General features: G+C 40.7%; 1 protein-coding gene across 2 annotated transcripts in view; it reads left to right on the top strand.

Moving 5' to 3' along the window:
* Nucleotides 1-2,312: 2,312 nt before the first annotated feature.
* The window catches only part of SCAMP1 (secretory carrier membrane protein 1), a 47,076-nt gene continuing 21,779 nt past the window's right edge, over nt 2,313-27,609 (top strand). Inside the window, exons 1-2 of one of the 2 annotated variants that reach the window (XM_059833297.1) lie at nt 2,313-2,430; nt 19,653-19,730. In XM_059833297.1, coding sequence (XP_059689280.1) covers nt 2,374-2,430; nt 19,653-19,730 — 135 coding nt within the window. In that variant the 5' untranslated portion in view covers nt 2,313-2,373. The remainder of the gene's footprint in view (nt 2,431-19,652; nt 19,731-27,609) is intronic. The other variant, XM_059833298.1, reaches the window with a different exon arrangement.

Below are 27,609 nucleotides of genomic sequence, written 5' to 3'. Positions count from 1 at the left end.
GACCATTTATATTGCCCATGTTGTTTATGTATAGTATAAACTACTCAATTAGTTGGAAGCATAAATTAATTCTCATTTTCTATTAGCTGGCAGTCAATTGTTATCTCCCAAAGTCAACAATTTTAGTAGCAAAGATGCACTATCAAAGTCCTATCATTTAATTGTAAAATACTTATTATCCTTCCCAAAAATATCCTAATGCAGTTTCATTATTGCCTTGAAACTCATATGAGATGACAGATTATTCCCCTTTAACTGTGCACAAATCATTATCAATGTTGCAATGTCCATGATTTGAAGCACCAGCAACCACACAAGAGACCTTCTTTTCAGCCAAACCTTCATTCATTCATGCATGCATTCATTCATTCATTCATGTTCAGTTGAAAGACAAATATGCAGTTGCCGATGCACACAGCTTTTAAACTATCAACACATATCATTGAGCTACGATATATTGAGCCATGGGTGAATACTGGAAAACAACATGATTTAATTTGCTGTCACTGTAAGTGAGCTATATGAATGATTGTGACTAATACTGTAACGTACTTTTGTTGATCGTACAACAGCTGCCTTTGTGTTTTTCGAAGTATGAAGTATTTTACACTTCATAGCAACAAAAAAGTTGAAAGTGTTTTGTTGTTTAGAAGCTATGCTTTTATGATTTGTCCCATTTACATACCATCTTATATCTGACAGTCCCTCACAAATAATTGAGAAACTTCTGCATAAATTAGAGCAAGCCTTGAAGCAATTATTGCTTTCTTTACTGATCCATGCAAAATCAATTCTTGGGTACACGTTAGGATTTTTCCTGACTTGTTGACAGAACACCACCATTGCAATGACTGCCAGTGTAAGGATCAGAGTAATGATATATGTAGAGCCATTAAAATACATAAAAGTGTTAACATTCTGAGTCAGCCTTCAAAAAACCCCGGATAGCGTGCCCCACAGTTAGCGTATGATTATTACATGGGAAAAAACCACATTCGAATACTAAAAAGTTGAAACACCAGTTTCACTCTCATAGCAATTTCTTTTCATCTGACCTTCCTTAAACATCTTTTTTTTGCATTTAAATACAAGTTTAAATAATTTCTTTAGAAACCATGTGAAGAAATTCAGGATTTGCTGATTTTAAGTGTCGCATCAATGTAGAGTGTTTGATATCAAATGTATGGGATTCCAGATTTCAACCATAGCTTTGAACAAAAGGTTCTTCAGTGCTTCAAACAGCTGCTCCCATTTATTTGCATCATTTCGACCAGGTTCACCCAACTGCAGTGTCAGCACTTCGGAGGAAGTATTTGAAAACTCTTTCAAACAGTTCAAAATGGTTTAACACTTCCAAGAAGCCCTTTTAATGTGTCCACCCACGGAAGCAGGGTTTTATGACCGTGGTTCAAAGCCATACCCTACCTACAGCCCTTGTTGAACCTTCGTGCAAGACATCTGAGAAGCCATATGCTTGGCAAGCTATTTGTCATGCCAACAGGCAAAGGGAACAAGAGAGTAAATTTGCGTTTTACCAAATAAGCCTCAAATTTGAAGGCTTTCTGGTTACTTTCGCATGTGCATTTCACTTTCCAGACGAGACGGGCTGTCCTGACCCACTCGGGGGGGGCGGGGAGGGAGGGGTGGAGGAAAGAAGAGCACACGCACCTCCTCCCTTTGGGTACCGTCGGGACAGCACCGAGTAGCCCCGAGACACGTTACCAAATGGGGCCTACTCTGGCCGAACCGGCGCCTCGGAGCTGCCGGGGCGGGCGCCGCTCGCTGAGGGGAAGCACCCCGCTCCCGCCATGGCCGTTGGCAACGTCCGCGCGCCCTTTCCAGCTGCCGCGGCGGGCCTGCCACAGGCGGGAAGCCCCAGGCTTCCTCCCCCCACGGCTCCCGGCTGGTGCTGACAAGCGAGGGCGGCGGGACAGAGCCCCCCGTCAGCCCAGACGGAGCGTCGAGGGCGACGAGCGCCCAACAGCGCTCACCACAGCAGGCCTCTAACCCTCATCAACCCCGTGAATGGACTCCCCTAGCCCTCCTCCCTCCCCGCCCCGAGAATGGGCTCTCCCAGGCCCTGCTCCCGCCCTACCTCCTGCCCGTCCCGGGAACGGGCCCTCCCTCTCCCTTCCAGGACCGTCCCCTCCCTCTCCCTTCCAGGACCGTCCCGCTCCGTAACCTCACTTCCGGGGCGGCCATTTTGGGAGGTAGGCGCTCCGTGGCTGGTCGGTGGCGGAGGGGGCGGGCTCGGGCCCGGGGCGCAGCGCTTGCTGACAGCGGCTCGGGGGCAGCCCGCGAGCCGGCGAGTGTCGGGGCCGCTGCAGGGGAAGAGCCGCCACCCGGAGATCGCAGCGCCCGTCTGCCCCCGCCATGTCGGACTTCGACAGCAACCCCTTCGCCGACCCGGACCTCAACAACCCCTTCAAGGTGAGGCTGGGGGTGGGGAGGGGGCGGCCGTGAGCCTTCCTCGGTGTGGCGGCGGGGGGAGAGCAGGCTGCGCCGAGCCGCGGGCATCCCGGGGGAGGGGCTCCGGCCCTTCTCCCGCTGCGTGCGGGGGGGCCGCTCCCTGCCAGGGGAGGTGGGGAAGGGCCGGTGCTGCGGGGTAGCGCTGGCCTCGGGGGGGGCTGGCCGGCAGCGCCGGAGGGGGCTGCCTTCCGCGAGGCTTGGGGCATGACGGCTCTGGGGGCCTCGTAGGATAAGCGGCGTTTTTGGAAGCCCTAGAAACGGGCACAGCCGTTTCACAAGTTCACGTTTCCGTGTTTCCTTCTGTTGTTAAAATAACGCATATCACGTTTCAGGTGCATTATTTTGAAGGGGAAAAAAAAAGGTTTCTTGATTTTGGCGGTAACTTTGTGCGTGCGTCATACTACTACAGTCTTTCTTCTTCCGTTTGACTGACCCAGATAGTTAAGCTTAGTGAATTTACCCCCTTTCATCTCTAGCCTTCTCCTAGCCCCCATCAACCTTACTTGCTTCTTTATGCTATTTCTGAAGCATGCAGGGTACTGACGTCTGGGTCTAAGTTCTACTCTGCATCTCAAAATGCTGTGTTGTGATGTATTTTAAAGGTTTTAGGTTTTGCACTATTGACTTGTCATACAGCTGAGAATTGTTTCTTCACTTGCTGTTCTGGCTTCAGCTGTTAAAATGAGCTGACCTTCTTGGATGCTTCCCCTCCTTATCTTTTTTTATTATTTGAATCCAGTTCAACTAATTCATTGTGTACTTACTTTAACAATCTTACTGAACTTTTTTTTGCCGCATTTTATTTCATGCTGACACTTTAAAGCACACACATAGTACATGGCAGTGAGTTTAGGATGTCAGCTGGAATAATTAAGCCTTTTAAAAATTGAGCTGTCACGTTTCAAGCATACTTCTTTGAAGGTAGCTGCTGGAAGCACAGCATTACTGACATTTATTTGTCGGAGTCTGTCTGAATCATTAGTTTAGTTTTTGTGGTCATAAAATTTAGTCGATAGTATTCCTTAGGCTAGACACTGTGTTTTTACTTGATGTTGTACACACTGCAGTGACCTTCCACATGAAGAGCAGCCCTCGCATTGAGGTTGCTGCCAACAACAGTTTGGACTGGCACCAATGCAAGTGAGCACTGTTCTTTTAAATATCTTTTGGCACCAAGCGCTGAAAAGGTGTCATTGTTCTAGAATGTGTCTTCAGCACTAAAGGTGTATGATGCTTTTCCTCACTTTTTGTGACAGTTATGAAAATAACGTCTAGCAAAATGTATTGTGTGTAGATACCCAGGGCAGTTAGGGGTATTGGAAACAGTATAGTTGCCCCTGCATTGCTCATCAGCCCAGGTAATTTGTCCTATGTAGTGTTTCTGAGACCTAAGCTAGGGACCTACCTCAACTATTCTTCCAGTTTGAAGACATTGCTTAAAGTGCAATAGTTTATTCCAGTTTATCTTCAGGAAAAGACTTCTATGCTAGCTGTCAGGCAGAATCCATGCTCTACTTCTCATCTGCAATGCATCACGATAAAAGGACTCTATAACAACTTCTCTGTAACTTGAAGCTCACTGTTAAACACAGTTCTGGATGTCTTTTATTGGCAGAAGTTGGGTTAGGAAAGCTGTATACTTTTGCTTTTTCAGAGGCTTTTTTCACTTCCTTCAGTCTTTGCTAACTTCCGTGAAATTCCACTGTCCACAAAAGGTAAACTTGCATACCTTTACTCATCCATACATTGAACTTGAAGGGGCAGAAGGCCTCATATATAAGCCAAACCTTGATTGTCATCTCGTTGGCATAACAGCTTTGAAATTAGTGAGTATTAACGCATGTCTGCATTTAAGTTTTGTCTGACTATGTGTTTTAAAATACTTTACACATAGAACCAGTATTTCCAGATGGACCCTGACAACCTAAGTCATACTGTGTGAACACCTTATTAAAATGTACTCATATTTTAATTTGTCTTTGCTTGATAATTTTATGTATGATGTGATTTGTTGTTTTCCTTACTTTTGAAGCCAATTCCTGTGCTAATGTAAAATCACAAAGTAGTACGGCAGTGAAAGGGGGTGGAGAGGCATCACGTGGAAGAGTTGTTGCCAAGGTCTAAATGTAGATGCTTCTTAAATATTTTGGTTTTACTAATTGCCTGTGATCTATTTGTGAGGTTTCCTGTGATTATAATCATGCCTTTTAATAAAAAGATTTCAGCAGAGATTCTTGCTTGATTTTGAATCAGGTAGATGTGTTCTTTGGGAAGCTAAAGGTAAAGCAGAAACATCTAGTTTGCTCAGTATTTTGGGTAGTTAATTCTTTCGGAAACCTGAAATTAAATTATGTTTCTGTTGTGGTATCTACTGGAAGTAATGAAATTTAGTTTGTAAAATAGAGTTTCTTGTTTCAAGTATTAGCTGACTTGGCTTGATCATAAAATGTTGCTGATTTTGAGACAGTAGCTACTTAACCTCTGCTTTTTCTTTTTTTATTCTTTAAAAACAAACAAAAACCCCCTTGAACTGACCTAAAGGCTCATACACTTTTGAAGTCATAGTATTCCTCTCTGTAAATAGCTGTCCTCTGGATGCTGTACCAAGAAAACCAAGAGTTGTTTTGGTTTGAAAGGCAAGAGGTAATGAAACAAACATTATAAGATACATATACAGGTAAGTAACATTCTAACATTAAAAAGCTTTTGATCTCATTAAAGTTGTGCAGAAGAAAATGCATCCACGTACAATACAAATGAAGACATGATAATCCTGCTATAATTTGATGTAGCAGCATTGTGAAGAAATACACATTTGGTGTGACCTCAAGTATCATAAATGAAAGCAGACTGATAATGAAAGCTATTTAATTTCTTTCACTGAGAAGCACTTGTCATAGTTTGTGAGTATGAATTCACACTTGGTAAAGTTCTCAGTGACAAATGGTGTAGTCCCACAGCACCCAAACCGGGTGAGCAGAGCAGATCCAGTGATGGTAACTGCATTCAACCAAGAGTGCTGGACAAATCCGTAGAGAGGAGGTAGATCTCAGCCCAGGTTAGAATGTCAGGTCAGGGTCAGGTCCAGTGAAAGTGACAAGGGTCAGCCAACAGTCCCATGATGACCAGGCAAGTCCTAGTGATGAGATTGGTCTGACCACCTAGGAGGGGTTAGGGCATCCTAAAGGCCTTGTCAGTTTATTCTTGAATAGACTAACCCCCCCCCCCCCCAGTTGTCATAGGATAGGGGATAGTAGTAGTCTTCTGTCTTGGGAGGTGATGCAGATACAAAGTTTCATTTACTCTGAAACAATTCAGCAGTTCATCTACAACCAAAATGTGTTGGTTCTGTGGTTTTGATTTTTTTTTTAATAAGTGAATGTTATTATTAGTAAGAGAAGAAATAATTCTCTTTTTAAGTAGAGCTATGAATTTCACAGGTTTTTGTGGCTTGGCTGGCACACTGTAAAAGATTTGAGGGCTGGCTGTTGCAGTCATCCAAACATATGAAACAGTTACTTATGAGTGGCTGTGGCATCAGACTTCAAAAACTGAGTTCTGTGATGACTTCTGTTGGGTTAGTTCATCTGATGTGTTCAGAGCTCTGAGCAGGTGCAGGTATTTGATACTATAGAAATTATGGTAGAACTGAAAACTGAGATATATTTCTGTTTAAATGTGAATGGTGACCTTCAGGTAAAAGCCAAACCGCTATGTGATACAAAGATTTAAACAGAATAGCCTATGTCTTGTTCAATTTTAGTGTAGAAGGACACAATCATGGAAACCCTCGAATGTATGTAATGTTAATTATGTAAGTAGTTTCTCGGGGAGGGATTAGGTATCCAAATTGTGGTTAGCTTCGAGTTGTTGCTCCAAAAAGACATGGATCTTTTGTAGTTCTGTCATGACTGCCATTCTTGTGTGTATGTCTGAGATGCTCTAACATACCTAAAAATGATGTTAGGCACCTGAACTTCTCCCACTGAGGTCACAGGATTACTTGAGTCAGTAGAGCAGGTCCTGCTTGACCAACCTGATCTTCTATGACCAGGTGACCCGTCTAGTGGATGAGGGGAAGGCTGTGGATGTTGTCTACCTGGACTTCAGCAAAGCCTTTGACACTGTTCCCCACAGTATTCTCCTGGAGAAGCTGGCGACTCGTGACTTAGACAGGTGCACTCTTCGCTGGGTTAAAAACTGTCTGGATGGCCGAGCCCAGAGAGTTGTGGTGAATGGGGTGAAATCCAGCTGGCGGCCGGTCACAAGTGGAGTCCCCCAGGGCTCAGTTTTGGGACCGGTCTTGTTTAATGTCTTTATTGATGATCTGGATGCGGGGATAGAGTGCACCCTCAGCAAGTTTGCAGACGACACCAAGTTGGGCGGGAGTGTTGATCTGCTCGAGGGTCGTAAGGCTCTGCAGAGGGATCGGGACAGGCTGGATTGATGGGCCGAGGCCAATTGTATGAGGTTCAACAAGGCCAAGTGCCGGGTTCTACACTTTGGCCACAACAACCCCATGCAACGCCACAGGCTTGGGGACGAGTGGCTGGAAAGCTCCCCCACAGAAAAGGACCTGGGGGTGTTGATTGACAGCCGGCTGAATATGAGCCAGCAGTGTGCCCAGGTGGCCAAGAAGGCCAACGGCATCCTGGCCTGTGTCAGAAATAGTGTGGCCAGCAGGAGCAGGGAGGTGATCATGCCTCTGTACTCGGCTCTGGTGAGGCCGCACCTCGAATCCTGTGTTCAGTTTTGGGCCCCTCACTCCAAGAAGGACATTGAGGTGCTGGAGCATGTCCAGAGAAGGGCGACGAAGCTGGTGAAGGGTCTGGAGCACAAGTCTTATGAGGAGCGGCTGAGGGAAATGGAGTTGTTTAGCCTGGAGAAGAGGAGGCTGAGGGGAGACCTTATCGCTCTCTACAACTACCTGAAAGGAGGTTGTAGAGAGGTGGGTGTTGGTCTCTTCTCCCAAGTGACCAGTGACAGGACGAGAGGAAATGGCCTCAAGTTGTGCCAGGGGAGGTTTAGGCTGGATATCTGGAAAAATTTCTTTACTGAGAGAGTGGTGAAGCACTGGAACAGGCTGCCCAGGGAGGTGGTAGAGTCACCCTCTCTGGAGGTGTTTAAGGAATGTGTGGATGTGGCATTGTGGGATGTGGCTTGATGGGCATGGTGCTGTCTGGTATGGGTGGGTTGTTTTTGGTGTGGGTTGTGGTGTGGTTTGTGGGTGGTTTTGGTTTTTTTGTGGGTGTGTGGTTTTTGGTTTTTTTTTTTTTTTATGGTTGGACTTGATGATCTTACAGGTCTTTTCCAACCTTAGCGATTCTGTGATTCTGTGATATGTTACAGCTTAAACTTACTACAGAGGCAATTCCAGTTACAAGTTGGATATTACACTTAATCAGGCTCACATGAGCACGAATTAACCTTCTATCTGGTTTGGCAGGAAGTACAAGTTGCAGGTTTGATGCTGAAACTAATAGTGCAGATGACTGCTCCTTTGTGTGGCAGCAGAATCTATACAGTTTACACCTTGATTGCTCAAGTGAAGCTAAAGTGATAGAAACTTACAGGAAGAACAAGAAGTCTTAATTATTTTTGAAGGATCAGGACCCTAATTACTTGAAGTGTTTCTGCAGTATTTGTGCTTTAGATTTCAAAAGTTTTATTGTGTTCTTATATGCATATCTGAGTTTTAACTCCTTTATATGACTATAGGATTACCCAATTAAGTTGTCTGTCTTTAAATTAGTAAAGGACATAAAATACAAATATTTTTCTGACTTTATTACCTGGTTTCCCATCATGACTTCAAAATTTATAAAACCCCCTAAATCTTGCATAATTCAATGCTGAACGTCATGGTATTAGAAGTGTCCTTTCCCTGTCCTACATGGTAGTTAGCTTTTAAGGGTACACTTCATCAGTGCTGTAACTGCACTCTAATCTATTCAAACTGTGAAGTATTTTAATAGATATTCAGTATCAGTTATAGCTTGTTTTTTTCCCAGATTTTCAGTAAAGTGTTTGCACATATTGCATTAGTATTATTATTGCACTATATATTGAGATTTAACATTACAAAGAGGAACATAAGACACATTTCAAAGCTGAGGAAGGAGTTTGGAGAATAGCTACGAGATGGAGATGATGCTTTGTTAGGTATCCAGTACTCCATTGCAGGATGGGGCTGGTGCAAGCTTTAGGACAAATTTGGCCTTGTGAGCCTCTGAAGTTCTTGGTTTCAGAGGTGGGGAATTTGCCTTGCTCAGTAGATCAGAACCCTTAACAGCTCTGCTTCCATTAGATAATGTGGTGTATAACAGGCACTGCTTGAGAGTCAAGTATAAGAAACCCCAGTTGGCTACTTTTGTGCTATCCTATTTAATAATTGTGTTCCGGCAGCACTAGAGTGAAAATCTTTTGAATATCATTCTGTGAGGGAGGAGGGAAATGGCTGATCAGTGAATGAGATGTTAAACTTGAAATTGTGAAGGAACTGTTGTAGTGGTTACTCAGATATTTTTTTATTATTATTAGAAGTACACAAATAGTCCTTATTTTGCCTCTAAGTCATTAATTGCTCCAGGTGTTACAGGTGTAACCTTTGAGGACACTACTTTCTTGTAGTAAGTGGTTTTTAATCATAGGTTAAAATATATTATTGTAGGTGCAATACATTAAGGCTTCCTTTATACTGTTAAATGTAAACTGTTTATACTGCTAATGTACTATTAGGACAGTAGAACATGAAATATCAATTTAGTTGCTGTTTGTGAAGTTTCTGTACCTTGACTCGTTCCTGGTCCTGGGATGATGAAGAAAGAAGTAAAGCATGAAGAACCAGCAATGTTTGACACTCCATCAAAACAGTACCTTCTTGAAACTTAACTTTTCCATGTGCAGTTTGTTGTGGCATGAACAGGGAGGAAGTCTTTGGGGAGTTTAGCCATTTGATTTATACCAAATGTTTACTGAACATGTGCAAATTGCAAATTTCAGAAGCTTAATCTGGCTGAATGTAGAGTGTTAGAGGACTCAAAACCACATCCTTCATGTGCAGGCTATCTTCTTTTCCAAGTGTCAGGTCCTAATTTAAAAGCTGAAACCTAACAGTTAACACAGGAGGAAAAAAGCTTTGATATCCATTGCTGGCCAAATAAATTTTTTTCTCCCAATTTTGTTCTCAAAAGCTAAGCTTTGCCAGAAATCTTTCCTGAAAAATGCTCATGAGGACATACTGAAGCAAAGTATATCATACAGAGAGTTTCAACTGAAACAGCAATAGCTTTGATGGCTTTCCAGAACTCATTTATGAAAAGTGGGCTGAATAGTTCCCTCTTTGATCAAGAAACCAAAAACATAGTTTCAGGCATTTTTCGTTGCATTTTTGCTTAATTTTCTGAGCCAGTGTTGTAATCTTAGGAAGTACTCAACAGAGACCAGGAAGTACAACTGTTACTATAAAAAGAAAAAAAGACACCAAACCAAAAAACCCAACCCAAACCTCAGGATGAATTCTTACTGAAAAGTGTACAATTAGTGTTACTCACATTTAGAAAAGGCTCATATGAAGTGGGTATAGGGAATAAGTTGTGATAATCAATGGAGAGCTTAACTTGAAATGAAAAGAGCTTTTCCTTCTCATGTAGCAAAACAAAGCCTTTCAGTAGGAGTGGGAGGGATAAGAAATCCTAGTTGGTCAAGACTGACTTTGCTAGATTTGTGTATCTAATCTCATGATTTCCCCAGGGTGGATTCACCAGTCTGGATTCAGTCCTGGTAGAACTCTGGCTTCTGATTCTATTCTATGTACAGTCAGAGTTTTTTGAAGCAATAACATCTTGCTGAGTGTGTTGAGTAGTTTGGAGGGTAAGATTCAGCTTGTGCCTCTTTTGCTTTCTGGAAACTTCCTTCCAAGCACAAAAAGCAACAGGGAAAATGCATAGCTAGGTGACAGTGGTTATGGAACAGTAAATGCCAAAGAAATCGGCAAAGGGAAGGCTGGTTGATGTCAGTGACTGGTAAAGAAAGCAGTTAGGTTGGATAAAGTTATCTGTGGGGATCTTGAAGTAAGAGAGAAAAATTGTATGGTGGCAGAGCTGAATGGTTTCCAGTGACTGATGAGGGAGGTGATAGGATTGATACAGTGAATTACTGGTAATATAAAGAGACTTAATCTTCTGAGGGTTTTTGTGATGAGGAGAACTGTTTTCTCAGCTTGGATTACAACTACTCCAGTCATTAAGAGATCATTCTTAGCCCTTGAACTTAATGTAGAACTAAGGTCAAAAATGAAGATTTCTACAGTCGTCTTCAGTAGCATATTCTTCCCTTGGCTGTACTTAAGGAGCTTCATGACTGGTAAGGTGTTTTCCATGTTTTCTTTTTCTGATTTCATTCACTAAAAATAATTAATCCTCTTCCTTTAAAATCCATTTTTGTGTTCATAGGATATTGTTTCTCCTTAGTCTGTCTTTCTTAGGACTAATCAGGTATACTTCTGTTAGTTTACTCAGATATTTGGTGCTGTCCTATGAATTCCATGTAAATTTAAAAAAGGGAAAAAGGAGAAAAAAATTCTGTCACTTCTAAGTGCAGCATTTCAGTTTCCTGCTTTTTTCAAACAACATGATTATGGTATTCTTTTGATGTACAATAGTCCTGGTATCCAAGTCTTGGAAGATACTTAGTTGTCTTGCTTACTTGCCCTTGTCAATCAGTGTTAAAACTTTACCTTATTATCTCATTTCCGTAGTAGTTAACCTTTGCTCCCCATGTTCTTTTCCTTTTAAAAGTACCTTATGCATTTTTCCCTGTTCCTCTTTCCAACAATTTTTTTTTGTATACTTATGTTATATGATTTTTATTTGAAATGCTTGTTTTCAATTGCTGATGTGTTGTAAAACCATTACAATCCCTGTCTAAATCAGTGTTTAGAATGAGTGTTTATAAACCCTGTTTCTTGACCTCTGCAATAAGATGTTGCTTATACTTCCCTGCTAGTCCTGGGGAGCAAACTGAAAAATACTGAAGTAAATTTAAATGTCCTGTGTAGAGCACTGATGTCACTTATTTAGTTCCACTTAGGAAAAAAAGGCAACACAAGCACATATTGTCATTGTTATATTTTTAGCCTGTTTTTTTCTCTTTCATTCCATGTTAAATTATTTGTGCATAAGATAAATGCTTTGGCCTTTTTGGTAGAAGAATGGGAGCACCTCAAAAGTGAAAACTTGTTTTAACAACCTGAAGGACAGTTTGGAGGGCTCGATTCCCAGTTCACCACTTTATCTTCACTTAAAAGAAATCAAAATCACAATTAACAATGTAAACTTAGCTGATGGTGTTTTTCAGAGTATTTTTGGGTTATGTATGCTATCAGAGCATCTTACTTACGATGGAACAATGCTGGGCCCTTTCCCAGTGAACAGTAATACAAAGAATCATTACAGATGTATCTACTTCTTCAGCCTTTAATTTGCTAATCTCTTCTGTATTAATGAAACCTGGTAGCTGATGACTAGTTGTGGTCTCCTAGACAACAGAGGTCTCTGTTCCTTTTAATTTGTTTTTTAAAAAGCTGTAAAAACTTGCTTAGAATGGGTTGTTCTGCTCCATTTTAAACATTCTCACTTGTAATTAATTGTGTTTGTACACCTCTGTGATAACTGGGTATTCAGTTAATTTTATCTATATCTGAGTGATGTGAGCATAATTTGTTAAGCTGGCACAGGAGACGTTTTTAGTAGTGCTATAGGTGCTCTTGTCAATGTGAGATACAAATCTGTTGTGTTTTCTGGTTTTGTTTTGTGTGTTTTTGTGGGGGTTTTTTTTGACTTTGCCATTCTTGATGTAAATACTGGGGTGCTTCTTGTACCTAACTCCTAGTGATTCAAAGAGTGTGATGCTAATCTTTGCTTTTGAGATTGACATTATAGGAGAGAGACTACAAGAAGCAGGTAAAATGAAAGATTAGATGGAAAACAGTTAATAAAATTGTGCTGGTTTCTTAAAACTCTAGTCTCCTGAACTAATTCAAATAAAGTTGTGCTGGTTTCTTAAAACTCTGGTCTCCTGAACTAATTCAGATCTTGAAAATGTAATCTGAAATCACTGTGTGTGACTTAAATGCACCAATAGCTTCAGTAGCTGACTATGAAAAATGGCCTGTTCTTAAATTTTGTTCCATGTTTGGTATCACTAATAGTTACAAAAAGATCAAAAAGTCAGGGGGCTGAACTGGCAAGAGTTTGGGTGAGATAAGGCTGGAGAAGGAAGTGTAATTTGGAAGGAGGGAACAAGGAGTTGGACAAGATGAGAATTACAGGAATCAGCACTCAAAGGAGCAGGGACTGGGGCTGGCAGGGTGGCTGAGGAAAATCAGGTTGTGGCAAGGAGTTAGTGCAAGGGCAGATCCAGTTTGGGCAGAAGTACTGGTCCACCAGGACTTAGCTTTCTCAGTCTGAGATTGGACTGGGCATTTTACAGTTGCTGCGTTAAGTGGCTGACATCAGATATTTAAAGTCTGTCCCATAAATTCCTAGTCTTCTGTATTTGCAGATGGTAACCCAATTTTTAATCACTGGAATCATGCAGCAAGTTGAGGTCTCTGGATATTTGGTGGTTCCAGCCATGCTGCTGCTTCATGTTGGTGTCTGTATATTATCACCAATTGGAACTTGTCTTTGTGGCTTTTTTCTGTTCTTACTATTAAAAAATAAAAATAACTAAAAATAATGCATTTTAACTCTCTTATCTGGGTGGAATATAAAATATGGAAAAATAAGTTGTGCCAGCCAAGATTTACTTATTCCTATAGAATATTAAAGTTTTCACTGTTTGTAACCACTAGAATATACGTGTCATGCAACATAGAAATTTGATAGCATTCATTTAAATGCCCCTTTTTCTTTTGAGTATGTAGTCCTGCACAACATTTATTGTTCGTGTTTGTTATTCAAACCCTGATTAACTTCTAAGTTCAATGTTTCATTATTCTGCAGCAGTGAGTATGAGCGCTTCACAGTTTTTTCTCACAGACAAGCTGGCATTTGCTCCATTTTTAAAATAAGATGCAATGAGTGTAAGGTAAATGATTCAAAGGAATTCTTTGTGTTCCTTGGGATGTCAGGTCTAATCTCTTCAGAAATACTGTAGGTAGCGTTTTGAAATACGAAGTGCAGCTCCTGTTGGCATCAGTTGTTTGATGCACTGTAGGTATTCAGAACAATTTGAAGTCTATCAGCCTACACCTGGGCACCCAGACTACAAAGAGCTTGTTTCTTTCCATGCTGAGGATAGTTCTAGCATTAGAGAAGATCGCAGTGAACTAGTATAGGAGAGATGTGGAACTCCAGGCTAGCACTTGCCTCCTTCAACTGTGAGGTTACTTTTCTTTTCCTGTGATCTCGGGTTTACTTCTCCTTATGTCGTTCTGCTTGTGGAATGAATCAGGCCATGAACTTCTTTTGAAGTCCAGACACTGTAATTGAGGTTTTCTGAGAGCAGAATTTGAATGCTACTTGTCATGGTGGGGTTCAATTTGTGTATTTCAATACAACTATTTTTTTTTTTACTAGGTAATGAAACTTTTCTGAAATAGAGCTGATATTGAACGTCCTCTGAGTTATTCAGGTTTTTTCAGAGCTGCTGCTACTTTGGCAAACAATAGCAATATTTGGCAGAAGTATAGCAATTGTTATTTCAAAATGAGAATGGGCTTCTGATGGAGGCCTTCTTGCTCTACTCACTGTGTGTATCTAAGCATACAACTTACTTTTAGTACTAAGACTTTTGATGTAGTAAGCTTGTTTGGCTCAGCATATGTTTCCTATTCTTTGTCAGTGTTAGAACGTCACAATAGCTGTGTGAAGAGATCTGAGAAACCTTTTTTCCCCCGGTCTTCTCTAAAACACTCAGAGAAAAAAGGCTTTCTTTCATCAGATATTTATTATTGTTTGCATATTGTATTTTTAAATATAGATTGCTCTTCTGAATTTGACTTGACCACTCTTTCCTGCTTTTTGGAAATCTGCTGCTATTCAGTGGCTATCTCATGAGTCTGATATTCTGGTTATTAAAATAATTACATTTATTGTCCTTCATGGGCACAATAGGGCTGAGTTATTTGGTTAGTAGTGCACTCTTCAAACACAGAAGTTTAGTGTTGAAAAGTACTTTTTAAACAGCTAATTTAACTTAAAGTGCTAAGTGGTATTCGATTTTTAATACGTAGACATACTGTTTAACTATGTGGCTGATGGTTAGCTATCAGTAGTTTCATTATGTGTCTATTCTTGTGAAATGTGTTCATCTGATTCGTGTCAATATGGAACAATGCTAGGGCCGCATGATGAAATGTGACTTTCTGTCCTACATACCCTTGTTAACCATAAGCCTAAGAAACACAGAGTGGTTAATGTATATAGTTCCCATAAGCCTAAGAAACACAGAGTGGTTAATGTATATAGTTCTTGTATCTTGCAAGGGTTGCCTGACAAATATTCCAAAACTGGTTTTGTTGCTAACCGCATAGTATTAAGCAAAAGAAGTCTAATGTGAGGGATACCCCCAAAAGTGATTTTATGCGAGTGTGATTTGGATTTCGATCCGAGTGACTATAGTCATGGGGTGGATAATGTGGAATTTGGATAATGAGGTGGGATTCCTGTGCACAAAGAGCTGTTAAGACTGCCCTTGCTATCTCTTGTGCGACCCGGGGGAGTGGAGACTCACCCGGCTAACACAGGGTGCAGATAAGGAGGGGGCCCTGTGGGGGCAGGATAGCCCTGCTTGTGGTCAGCAAAGACAGTAAAATAACAGGAATGTGAGAGGTCCTTTGTTCTTCGAAAAGGCTTCATGTCCAATAACTGACCTTTGCTTCATTACCTGTGAAATGCATATTACAGCTGACACCCCTGCATATGCTAATGAAGATTATAGAGGTCATGCTAAACATATATGACTATAGCACTCGTCTCTCCACCCAAATCATGCTACACGTCACATATGGGGGGGGGACGACACCTAATTCATTTACAAAGACCAACCTTTCCTATGAATATGTAGCAGCAAGAGAAATATAAACCGAAAACAAGAACTGTACGGTGTGCGTCTTGGTGGAGCAGAGACTCCCGGCGCACCCAGCGCTGTTTGCTTGCCTCTATTCGTTTAATAAGTTGTAAACTTTAATTGCAATCCTATTTGGGGTTGAGTCATTTATCACAATTCTTGAACATTTTTATGTGTGGAAGAGGGAATGATATGAGAGCATTTGTGGAAGGGGTACTGTACTGAAAGCGTGAACAAAGAATACATTATTTTACGCTCTGTTAATTCACACTAACATGTAGAGGCTAGAATAGGTGTACTGGGTCTGGCTAGGATGCAGTTAATTTCTTTTATAGCAGTCCCTATGGTTCTGTGTTTCAGATTTGTGACCAAAACAGAGCTGGTAAGGCACCAGTGTTTCAGCTGTTACTGAACAGGGCTTGCACAGCACCAAGGCCTTCTCTGTTTTGCACTCTGCTTCCCCCGGGAGTAGGCTGGGGTTGTGGAAGAGGTTGGGAGGGGGCACAGGCAGGACAGTTGACCCTGACTGACCAAAGAGATAGTCCATACCGATTAGCATCATGCTCAGCAATAACATTGGTGATGCTGGTATTGCTGGTGGGGATGTTCCACGGTATCCATTGCTCAGAGGCTGGCCGGGCATATGTCTTCTGGTGGGAGGTGGTGAGTGATTGCCTTTGCATCACTTCTGGGGTTTTGTTGCTTTTTTTTTTTTCCCCCCCTCTACCCCTCCTCCCCCCTTATTAAACTGCCTTTTTCTCACCACCCACAAGTTTTACTTGCTTTTGCCCTTCTGATTCTCTCCCTCATCCCAGTGGGGAGGGCAGTGAACAAGTGACTAGGTGGGGGCTTAGCTGCTGGGAAGGGTGGACCCACTACAGTAAGTTAAAAGTTCTCAGCTGTATACAACTTTCTGCCATCCTGTATAATTAATTATGAAATTGTTTTATTTGTATTAACTTTGGTTTAAGTTCATCTTTTTTGATCTTGTACTGACAAGTCTAGTAAACTAATGCCTAATTCAATGTCAGATTTAATTCTTTCCTTATTTTTTATGATCTTTTTATTCAGTGTTTCAAATGATTCGTTGAATTTTGACAACAAACATTCTCCCCCCACACACACACTTTCCCTTGTTTTTGTTGTTCATCTGCACAATATTTTGTGCCAGTCATTTAATGAAAGAACATGTTACAATGAATTAGTCCATCAGTTTATGTAAGACCTGATGACATTTTAGTTGGAACAGTGCATTCAAGTCTAGGATGGTAACTAGAAAATACGGCAAATTTGTGGAGGAGACTGTCACTAGGGTGGCTTTATTGAAATCGTTAATTATGGTATAAGTCAAATGTAGGAAAGCTGATTTTGAATTGCATGTAAAATTGTTTTGTATACATTTATAAAAAGGTGATTCTTGTTCAGTCACCATTAAAATATTGCTTTGCAGCTAAATGTATGCTTTAGCGAAAAGTGGTAGCATTTTATGTGACCAGAAGGGTAGTTTTTATGCATGCTTATACACATGAACTTGATTAAAATACGCAATGTATAATCTTTTTTTAATTTTTGAAGCAATGATTTTCTTGTCTTCAACTTTTTTGTAGTAAAATTTTTTTTAATTGCCTCATATTAATAAATTTGTGACCATGGCTAAAGGAAAAAACAGACTTGTTCTCATTTGCTGTATCCTTCAGGATTTTAGAATTGATAGATATTCACATCTAGGAAAAAAGAAACAGTGCAGAATAAGTTGACTGCAGCCATTAAGAAAATACTGTTTCTGCGTCTGTAGATAAAGTTACTGCTGTCAAGACTAAGCTAATGCTGTAATAGATGCTGATTCTAAGAATCTAGATTTTTATTTTTCAGCACCTTAATAGTTTGTACATTTACTTAATCACAGAATCACTAAGGTTGGAAAAGACCTGTAAGATCATTAAGTCCAACCATCAACCCAACACCACCATGCCCACTAAACTATGTCCCGCAATGCCTCATACGCATGTTCCTTGAACGCCTCCAGTGATGGTGACTCCACCACTTCCTTGGGCAGCCTGTTCCAGTGCTTCACCACTCTCTCAGTAAAGAAACTTTTCCTAATATCCAGTCTGATCCTCCCCTGGCACAACTTGAGGCCATTTCCTCTTGTCCTGTCGCTAGTCACTTGGGAGAAGAGACCAACACCCACTTCTCTGCAACCTCCTTTCAGGTAATTGTAGAGAGCGATAAGGTCTCCCCTCAGCCTCCTCTTCTCCAGACTGAACAACCCCAGTTCCCTCAGCCTCATAAGACTTGTGCTCCAGACCCTTCACCAGCTTTGTTGCCCTTCTCTGGACACGCTCCAGCACCTCAATGTCCTTCTTGTAGTGAGGGACCCAAAACCAAACACCGTATTCGAGGTGCGGCCTCACCAGCACCGAGTACAGGGGCACGATCACCTCCCTACTCCTGCTGGCTACACTATTTCTGATACAGGCCAGGATGCCGTTGGCCTTCTTGGCCACCTGGGCACGCTGCTGGCTCGTATTCAGCCGACTGTCAACCAGCATCCCAGGTCCTTTTCTGCAGGGCAGCTTTCCAGCCACTCGTCCCCAAGCCTGTAGCATTGCATGGGGTTGTTGTGACCCAAGTGCAGGACCCGGCACTTGGCCTTCTTGAACTTCATCCAATTGGCCTGGGCCCATCGATCCAGCCTGTCCAGATCCTTCTGCAGAGTCTTCCTACCCTCGAGCAGATGAATGCTGCCACCCTACTTGGTGTCATCTGCAAACTTGCTGAGGGAGCACTCAGTCCCCTCATCCAGATGATCAATAAAGACATTAAACAAAAAATGGTCCCAAAACTGAGCCCTGGGGGACTCCACTTGTGACCGGCCACCAACTGCATTTGACTCCATTCACCACGACTGTCTGGGCTCAGCCGTCCAGCCAGTTTTTTACCCAGCAAAGAGTGTACCTGTCTAAGCCACGAGCCACCAGCTTCTCCAGGAGAATACTGTGGGAGACAGTGTGGAAGGCTTTACTAAAGTCCAGACAGACAACATCCACAGCCTTTCCCTCATCCACCTGGCGGGTCACCTGGTCATAGAAGGAGATCAGGTTGGTCAAGCAGGACCTGCCTTTCCTGAACCTGTGTTGGCTGGGCCTGATCCTGTGCCCTGTGGGGTTAGTGTAGGCGGTGTAGATTAAGTCACTTGCCATATTTTTTTAAGGCCAATATTTCATGTAGAGGTTTTAAATATAGCTGTCTTTAAAGGAGATATGATTGTAAATGTATATAAATGTAAATACTTATCTTTTTCCCAGAGTTTTATCAACTCCATTTTGTTTTCTAATGTTGAACTAGCCTGTTGAAATTAAAAAATATATATCTATACATAACGTGATAAATAAGTAAATAGTATAATTTCAGCTATTTTGTATATTTGATGTACATATAAAATATTGTACATGTGTTTTGTGCATTTATGTAAATATAGATGTAACTAACCATACGAATAAGTGGATTTATTAATTTTCAAGAAAAATTCCCTTTCATGCATTCTTATGTTCCGAAGATGCAAAAACCTTAAATTAAGGCACAGAAACAACATAGTGGAATCAGGCATCACATGGAATAAGTACAGTTTTTCTTCATACAAAGTTAGTGTGGTCTATGGTAGTGGGCACTGCAGAACCGAGCCTGCCTGTCTCTAGCACAGAGAAATATTTCATTCCTGAAATTGCTTTCTCAAGCTAAACCTCAAGCAGTCTTTTACAGAAAGCTCTTTTCTTCTGTTGCACTTTTTGGGTCTATAGTCATGAAGTCCAGTGGTCAATGTAGCAGGATACAGTTTTCTTCCCTTCTCTGTTGAGAGCTTTTTTCCCTGTAAATTAAATGTATGACAGATGGAGTTTCTTTTAGACTGTGTTAATCTAGGTTTATAAGAACCTCAGAATGGAATTATGTAATTTTGGAGACAGAGGTGGATGTTTACAGGCTTTTCAGTGAAAACAAATCTTTTTTAGACTGAAACAAAAGCTGAGTTTTATATGATATAATGATGTATGTTTGACTTGTTGCTTATATACATGTGCATACATTTACAGAACTGTTTTGTCTTCTAGGATCCTTCTGTTACACAGGTGACAAGAAATGTTCCTCCAGGACTTGATGAGTATAATCCTTTCTCCGATTCAAGAACAGTAAGCACATTTATTTCTTAATCATGCTGTTAATCTTTTTAGGTAAGATTTGTGAGGTATTGTTTTCAGAGTTTGAGGCTGATGTTGTAAAACATGCAACAGGCTAGCTAGAGGTAATGGAAGATGTGTAAGGATAGATAGTCCCGTAAAGTATTTGGAGGATTCGGTGGGTAGGTTGGCTTAAGTGAGCTTTGACCTATTAAGGAGGAATGGCTCTCTGAAAGGGCGCCAAAAGAATTGAGTTTCCCCCCTGTTCAGTCAGACTTCTGGTAGTCTGTCCGTACAGTTTCTGAATTTGACTTGCTTTAAAGCTTGTGAGTATGGCACACTTCCCCAGTGTCTTGCTTTTGATTTCCAAGTGCTGCTCAGAATAAGGAAAACATTGCATTTAAGTAACAGTCCACAGGCTATGAGTAGTTGTGCTGTAGTATCAGGAATAATTTATGTCCAAGAAGCGCAGCTGGGTTTTGCCTCTAATTGTATCGTTTTAATTCACCTTGTGCTTATTTTCACCTGGGGGGGAATACAAGGAGTGGGTAGTAAATTCATACTGTAACAGCATTTTTTCAGTGCTTACTTTTGATAGTGAAGATCTTGTGCAAGATTAGCAAAACGTAGGCATGATTACTATCTGTCAGTACAATTTAGAAACATGCAAATACTGTATTTTTCAAATGTAGATTTATTTCCTGTGGCAAATCTGGTAGTACTGATAGGGACTGTTGGTATTGGAGTCTTTGCAGTGCAACAGTAAGGTTTCATACAGTGTTAAAATGCTAGACTGGGAAAAGCTTGTTTCTGAGTACGTCTTGGATCAGCCGTTTAAGGCAGAATATTTACAACCAGCAACAATATTAAATGTCTCTAATTTTTTTTTCTCCTAACTCACAATGCCATGAATTATGTTCGATTTATCTTTCTGAAGCTTGAAGAGTTTCAAAATTGCTTTGTATTGACCATAAGTTATAAAACAAGTAAGTCGTGTTTAAAAAAAAAAAAATCTAGAGCTACTCTGACTTTATTACTTACATACATATTTTAACATGCAACTCTCTGGGAAAACTGAAGTATGTGGCTAAGGTTATCTGACTTTGAACAGTCAGCTGTGCATGTATGAAAAATTCTAATTGCTCATTACAGATGTCACTTATGTAGAAAAATTGGGAGAAGGGAGGAAATCTTTGTCAGTGTTCAGATCTACTGAATATGTGCTATGTTCATGCACTGTGATTCAATTAATAATCTATGGGATGTTACTAAATTAATAAAAACTGTCTATTGAATGAGCAGTTATCTTTCTGTAGAGGAAAAGAACTTTCACAGGTTTTCTTGCAAGAAAGCAAGACTGAAAGAATAAAGTGTATATTCAGCTAAGAGTGCAGTAATAATCAACCTTTAGATGATACTCCCCTTCCTCTCTCTGTATCTTGTGGATGCTGACTATGTAAGTATTTATTCTGTAATTATATGCATTTGCAGGAATATGCTTAGGTACCTGAGGATATAGTCACAATTCCATGTGCTCACCTCTCTTTTCCTACCAATTGTATTCAAGAGAAGGGCATATTATGCGTGTACAAATAAATGTATGCAACAGGAGTAAGGGAAGAGACAGTGGAAGTGAATGCCTTTAAAGATTGGATGAACAGAGGTAAAAGCAGGGTCTGTGAATTTTAGACTTGGAGGATTACAATGTCCATCAGGGTAGGGATAGAAATTACTCTGCATTTTGTGTGCTGCTCAGAGCAAAAACATGCAGATAGTTTCTGGGGGCTTTGATTTGCTGCTCTTTCTTGTTCTACCTTTGTTGGGAACCTGAGTCATCTTGAACAGTTTTGTGCAGGTAATCCTACTTCTAACATTTGAAAACCATAAATGGTGCTCATGAGCAGAAAGGATACAAGCTGGTGGTAACAAAACATTTCCAGGAGATTTCTGTGCTCTTTAGTTTGAGAATCACTGGTCTGTAAGACTTAAAATGATGTTTGTTTCACTATGAATAACAATGTGTAGTTGTAGTTTTTAAGGAGGCTGAGAATGGTATGCTTCAATTAGAAATCCAAATTTCTAGTGGTAGTGGTAAGATGGTATCTTGCAGTCTATAACATTAACACAGCATTAACATTCTTTCCCCCTTTCCTCCAAATTCAAGTTAATAAAGCATGCAGACTGCAAAAATATTTCTCCATTGCAAATCCAGACAAGGATGTTTCTTTGTGAGAAAGTGACTTCAAACTCTGAATACTGACATTCGTTATCTTAGCTCAGTTGTGTTCTCCCTTTGTCAAGGGAGATGCTTTCTATCAGTTCTTTCTTGGTTATCAGGATAGGACAGAAAAAAAAAGTAAATACTAGTCTTTCTCAGTGTTCCTTATTCTAATTATTTACATTTATTTTTTAGTATTTCAGTGCATTCACCTTTTCTAGTCAACTTATCCTTCACATCTGCAGTGGGAAAGTTGGTAGGAAAATAACATGTAAGACATAATGAGGAAAGTGAATGGGCACAGGAGATGCCATAGGTCTCAAGCATCACCACCTTGATATCTAACATGAGATATCAGGGGACATTTTTTTTTTTTTTCCTTCATACCAAATTTCAAAGCCTATCTTATTTTTGATTGTTAAACCAAACAAAGTTTTCAGTGCATGGTATAAATGTCAGATTAAATATCATGGCCTGCAGCTTCAGTGGTTTTGTCTCCAGCTCTAACAGTCACCATGGAGATGACTTCGTGTCTTCTGTCATGTTTCTGAAATCAACAAGAAACAGATGAGATTAGACAACTAGTATTTCTGCTTCATCATTTAATGAAACTACTGTTAAAGAAGGCCGTTAATATCTTCGTGCTTCTGCAAGTTTTGGTAATGCATGTTGAACTCCTCTGAGTACTCTATGTATATACGTATAACATGTATAGACACAATAATGCATATAGCAATCACTTCCAAATTGCTACATGAAAAATTTGGAAAAAATCATTAGTAGAGTTGAGGGTTTTTGTTTTTAAGAGACATAGTTCAATGGATTTTTTTTTTTTCAGTAAATTCCTGGGCAGCTCCCCTCCTTCTTGCATCCAAAACCAGTCAAGTGTTTACAGGAAACTGGATTGCTCATCCACACCTGGCTTCTTCTGGAAGTCTTCCCCCTGCCCCCAGTAAATAAACTGCTTCACCCACATGGGGAAATCTATTCAAGAGAGAACTTTTGAGCATTTATCTCCATCCAACCTCTTCTCTTCAAGAGAGGTCATAATAATTTGCTTCTTCACCCAGTGCAGCTGTGAGAGCAAGGCATAAAATAAAAATCTATCCCAGAAGTACCATTCGGGGTAGGAACAGAAAGGGGTGTTGTAGAGTGGGGCTGGTTGAATTTCAAGATACGTCTACGTTACTGTAATGTGTCAGTGAAGGTCAAAGACCATGGATCTATGAAGTAAAGTATCTGTAAAAAAAGTTGACTTAGTTCCTCTGTCCAAATGTGGGTGGTATATCATGATATGATATGATATTATCCAGTGATGGCTGAAGGTTAGTGCAGTCCTCACAATACAAGTCTGCATAATTAGTCTTGCTGTGACTGTCTCATCAATCCTACGCAAGCTGTAATTCAGTTGGGTATCTCTCTTCCATACCCAAATCCCTAAGCCATCAATAGCACTTGGGCAGGCAACCAACAGCACATGGGCAGACAGGTATGACAAAATAAATGCCAAGTTGTAGGTTGCAAAGGACCTCTGGAGGTCATCTTTTTCTGTCCCCAATATTCAAAGTTGGTCACTAAATTGCATTGCTCGGCATCTTGTCCTGGGGAGTTTTGAATATATGCAAGGATGGAGATCCTGCAGCCTCGCTGGGCAACCTGTTCCAGTGCTTGGCAGTTCTTGCAGTTTCTTCCCCCATAATACCTAATCAGTTTGCTGTGTTCCAAGAAGTAACATGCTGTGTAATAAAAGCATCATCGTCTTTTCCCAACAACCTTATGTGCATGCTGATCCATAAGGGATTCAAAATATATGTTTCATTTCTTATACTTAGTAAATTATGTATTAATTATGGCAGAATTCTACAGCTTTATCCTGATACGTGAGTAAGACAGGCTTTGGTCCAGTAAGTTTGAAATTAGGAAATGAAAGAATTTTTACAGGATGACTGTGACATTCTGCTGTGGTAAGAAACACAGATCAAGTCTTGTTTTCAAATTTTCATTATGCCTGACATGCGGCCAAGTCTTCCAGGTTCGAGAACGATGGATTGGACTGTTAAATTTGAGATGGGAAGGAAGAGACTTGACTTCTACCTCCCTGAAGCCACCTGAGAAGTGTATGTTTGCTTATTTACTTCTGAGACAAAAGAAGGCCCAGAAGTTTTGGGGATGCTCTGGTATAATCTGCCTAAAATGTTTGTCAAGGTTAAAGGAGTTACCTGGCAAGTGCCAGATTCACTGATTTCCTTCAAAGATGCCTCAGCAATTTTTATTCCTAGAAATCCTATGTCAATAAAAATACCAAAACCTGAAAATATCAAAACTAGTTCCTGCAGTTACCTAGTTTGACATCTTCAGGATTTTGATAGTTATGGACCAGGTGTCGCTCTCCCACTTGCAACTTTTGTGCTGATAAAACATTTGAGGTGACCTTAAAAAGTGGATGTTTGCTCTTGGTTCTAAATAGCAAATCAGTTGCTCCTATAACTAGCTCTAATCTGACCACTTGGTAATAGTATTTCCCCAATAAGATTTACATTTACTATGTATGGTTTTTGTCTGTATTAAATGTATGTCCCTTGCCAACCTTTCAAAAACCTAAATCTGAGCTATTGCTTTCCAGAATGCCTCCAATTTTAGACTTCATCCATCATGTACAATAGCACTTAGGCCATTTCAGACAATTTTTCGATACAACAGCTTGGAAATACATCTCCATTTCAGAATGTAAGAAACATAATGTATGCTAGCTAACATTCCAATAAATATTTTTACTGGAATTGTTTTGCAGCCTTTTTTATGAAGTTAGCATAATTCTTAATTGAGCTAACTTCAGAGATGGCAAGTAGAGCAAACCTGTGCTTACTCTATATTTGTAAATTGATGAGACAATAACTTCTAGACTTGTGCTTTGTATTGCCTTTTTAATAACTGTACAAAGAACTGTCTGCCTTACTGTTTTGTCTACCAAGCCAATAAATTATTATTTCTTTGACTTTTATTCAGTATGTTTTAATTGCACGTATGAAGCAACACTTGTTTTGAGTACCTTGTTTGCATTAAGGCTTAGTATGCTTAACCTCTATTCTCCTTGGTTCTTGTTTGTTTGCTTTGTAAGCATTTTTAGTGAACTTTTGTTTTCCCAGTGATGGCTGAATACTGGGAAATATAATTTTAGGACAAAAGAAGACGTTAAGTGGTTTCCGACAAAATGTTATCACAACTAACATTTTCTTTTTCTTCTTTTTTTCCTGTACCCTTTCCTTACTACCTACGTCAGTCCAATAATAGATAAACTTGTATGTTGGTTGAACTTTATTGAAGTCCCTGCAGTTGTCCAGATCTGCTGCACAATGCTAGAGCTTGAAGATGTACAATCTTTGATTTAACTTCAGTACTTCTTGCTTCTAGGAAAATCCCAAACTGTACAGCTATGTTTTGCGTTTTTTTGTTGGGATTTTTGGTAGCTGCATGATTTTCCGAGGCAGCTGGATATTGTTGTTTGTTTCATGTTAAGTAGCTGTGGGTTTTTTTTTTCTTCTCAGCTTTGATTAGGGTTATAAAAATTGAGTACTTCAGTTTAATAGCAAGACTCAGTGCAACCTGAGTTTAAAATGGTTGCATGCTGGTCACTTTTTAAGAACCATCTCTTAAGAGCACAGGAGCGGGCAATTCCAAAGTGTCAGAAGTCAAGCAAGTGGTGCACAAGACCTGCTTGGCTGAGCAGAGATCTTCTTCTAGAACTTAGGTGGAAAAGGAGAGTGCATGGATATTGGAAGCAAGGACAGGCAACAAGGGAGAACTGCAGAGATGCTGTTTGCCACTGTAGGGAGAAAATTTGTACACATTAAAGCAATATTGAACTTCGTACCTTTTGAGGTAGATTTGAGCACTGACACTTTGTTCCCCTGTGCACACATTATGAAGCTAAGTAATTATGAAAACACAGTAATATACAAAAATGTGGATGGCTTTTTCTGTACTTAATGAGGAAATGCTACTATATTTCAGCACCTGGTTGTATCCTGTGAATACAATGGCTGGAATGCAACTTCTGCTGGGATTATATTCTTAATACATATATCAACTGATCAGAAATTCTGGAGTGATACGCAGCAAAAATTAACACCGGATGTTGAAGCAGATACATGATTTTTCTTGCCTTTCCTTACTACCTCCAACTCCCTTACAAGCTCTTCTCTCTAGTTTTTCTAACATCATGCACTAATTCCATCAAGTGATATTAAATAGCTCATAAGTGATACTGAACACACAGTAACATTCATGAAAGGTGTAGACTTACTGTAGCTCAAAAACAGCTGCTTTAGATGCATCATAAGAGAGACTAACTGTGCTGGCTTTTTGCTGCTTTGTCAAGTGTGCTATTGGGGTAAGACAGCCTTTAGAAAAGTGGAAGCTAAGCGTGAAACTGTAAAGCAAGCTCAAAGCTCTGCGGAGAAACGTGTAGAACAACTTGGGAAACTTTCTTTCCTGGAAGCAGGAAGCTTCTGCCACCTTTAAGGTTGTAAGAATACTAATGGAAGATAATGATGTAGGAAAAAGCTAAATTGTTTCTTTACAGGGGAAGTGTCTTAAACTTGAATTCTCAATAGAATAGGCTTCAGAGAAGTGATCACTTGCTGGAAATAGGCAGTCAGCTGAGTGTTAAGAAAACGAAGATGGAAAGTTGCTAAAGCGTGAACTAGAATGTACCTCAGCTGACTTCATACCAGAGGAAGGAAAAGTAACAGCTGTCACGCTGACTGTAGAAAAAGCTCTTAAAAGGATTCAAGAAATTAGGAGGCTGGAAGGTACAAGTTCTTTACTGGGCAAGTAGGGGCAAGCAACTGAAGGGACCAGTGTGTTTTCCCTCTGTGTATGTATATGTAATTCATTAGCAAACTTCAAGCTGGACTAGCTGGCAAACAGGAGGAAAACCTCTCTTTGGGAAGACTCAGTCTGAGCCAAAAGTGAGTAAGGGAGTCTGGGGTCTGAACTTGGATATATGGCAAGCTGAGAGCCTGTGCAGGTGTTTGAGGGAACTGCAAGTGTGGAGGTTGCTTATGACACTGTACAAGTGCATGACTCTTCTAGTGAACGTCAGGCTGGGCTAACTGCTGAACAGGAGAAAAGCTGTATACCAGTTAAGAGAGTTCCAGATCCAGGCAGGTATATCAGACAGGCTGAGGGCCCACTGCTCATATCTGACGGATCTGCAACTGTGCTTGTAAATCTAGAGTGAGGCATGTGCTTTCAATGGTAAACTTCAGTGCTGATTGGCTGGAGGGGAGGAATGGGATATGACTCTGTGCACCTATGTTCTATGTAGTTCTGATAGTGTTATGTGTGGGTGTTGTTAAAGGCAGTGCCCTGCCTGTGGCAGCTTGTGTAGCTGGCCACCCTAGTGTCCTTGGTGTGTGTGTATTTGTGTGCATCCCTGGGATAGGCAGTCAACTTGCTACTAGCTGAACCTGGAAACAGGAAAACAGTAGCTGCCTCCATCAGCCTGGAATGGGGAGGCCTCAGAAGCTCTCAGGGTGTGCTGGACTGGGCTTCAGCAGTCAGAAAGGAGGAGTCCCCAGGTCTCAGAGTCTTCTGAAAGTGGTAGCCTTTGTAACATCCCTTAACAGCTTTTGTCCTCCAGCCCATCTCGACTTTCCTAGGATTCCAGGT

This window comes from Gavia stellata, chromosome Z (assembly GCF_030936135.1).
Source record: "Gavia stellata isolate bGavSte3 chromosome Z, bGavSte3.hap2, whole genome shotgun sequence".
In the NCBI taxonomy this organism is placed as follows: Eukaryota; Metazoa; Chordata; class Aves; order Gaviiformes; family Gaviidae; genus Gavia; species Gavia stellata.
This window is presented reverse-complemented; position numbering and strand designations above follow the sequence as displayed.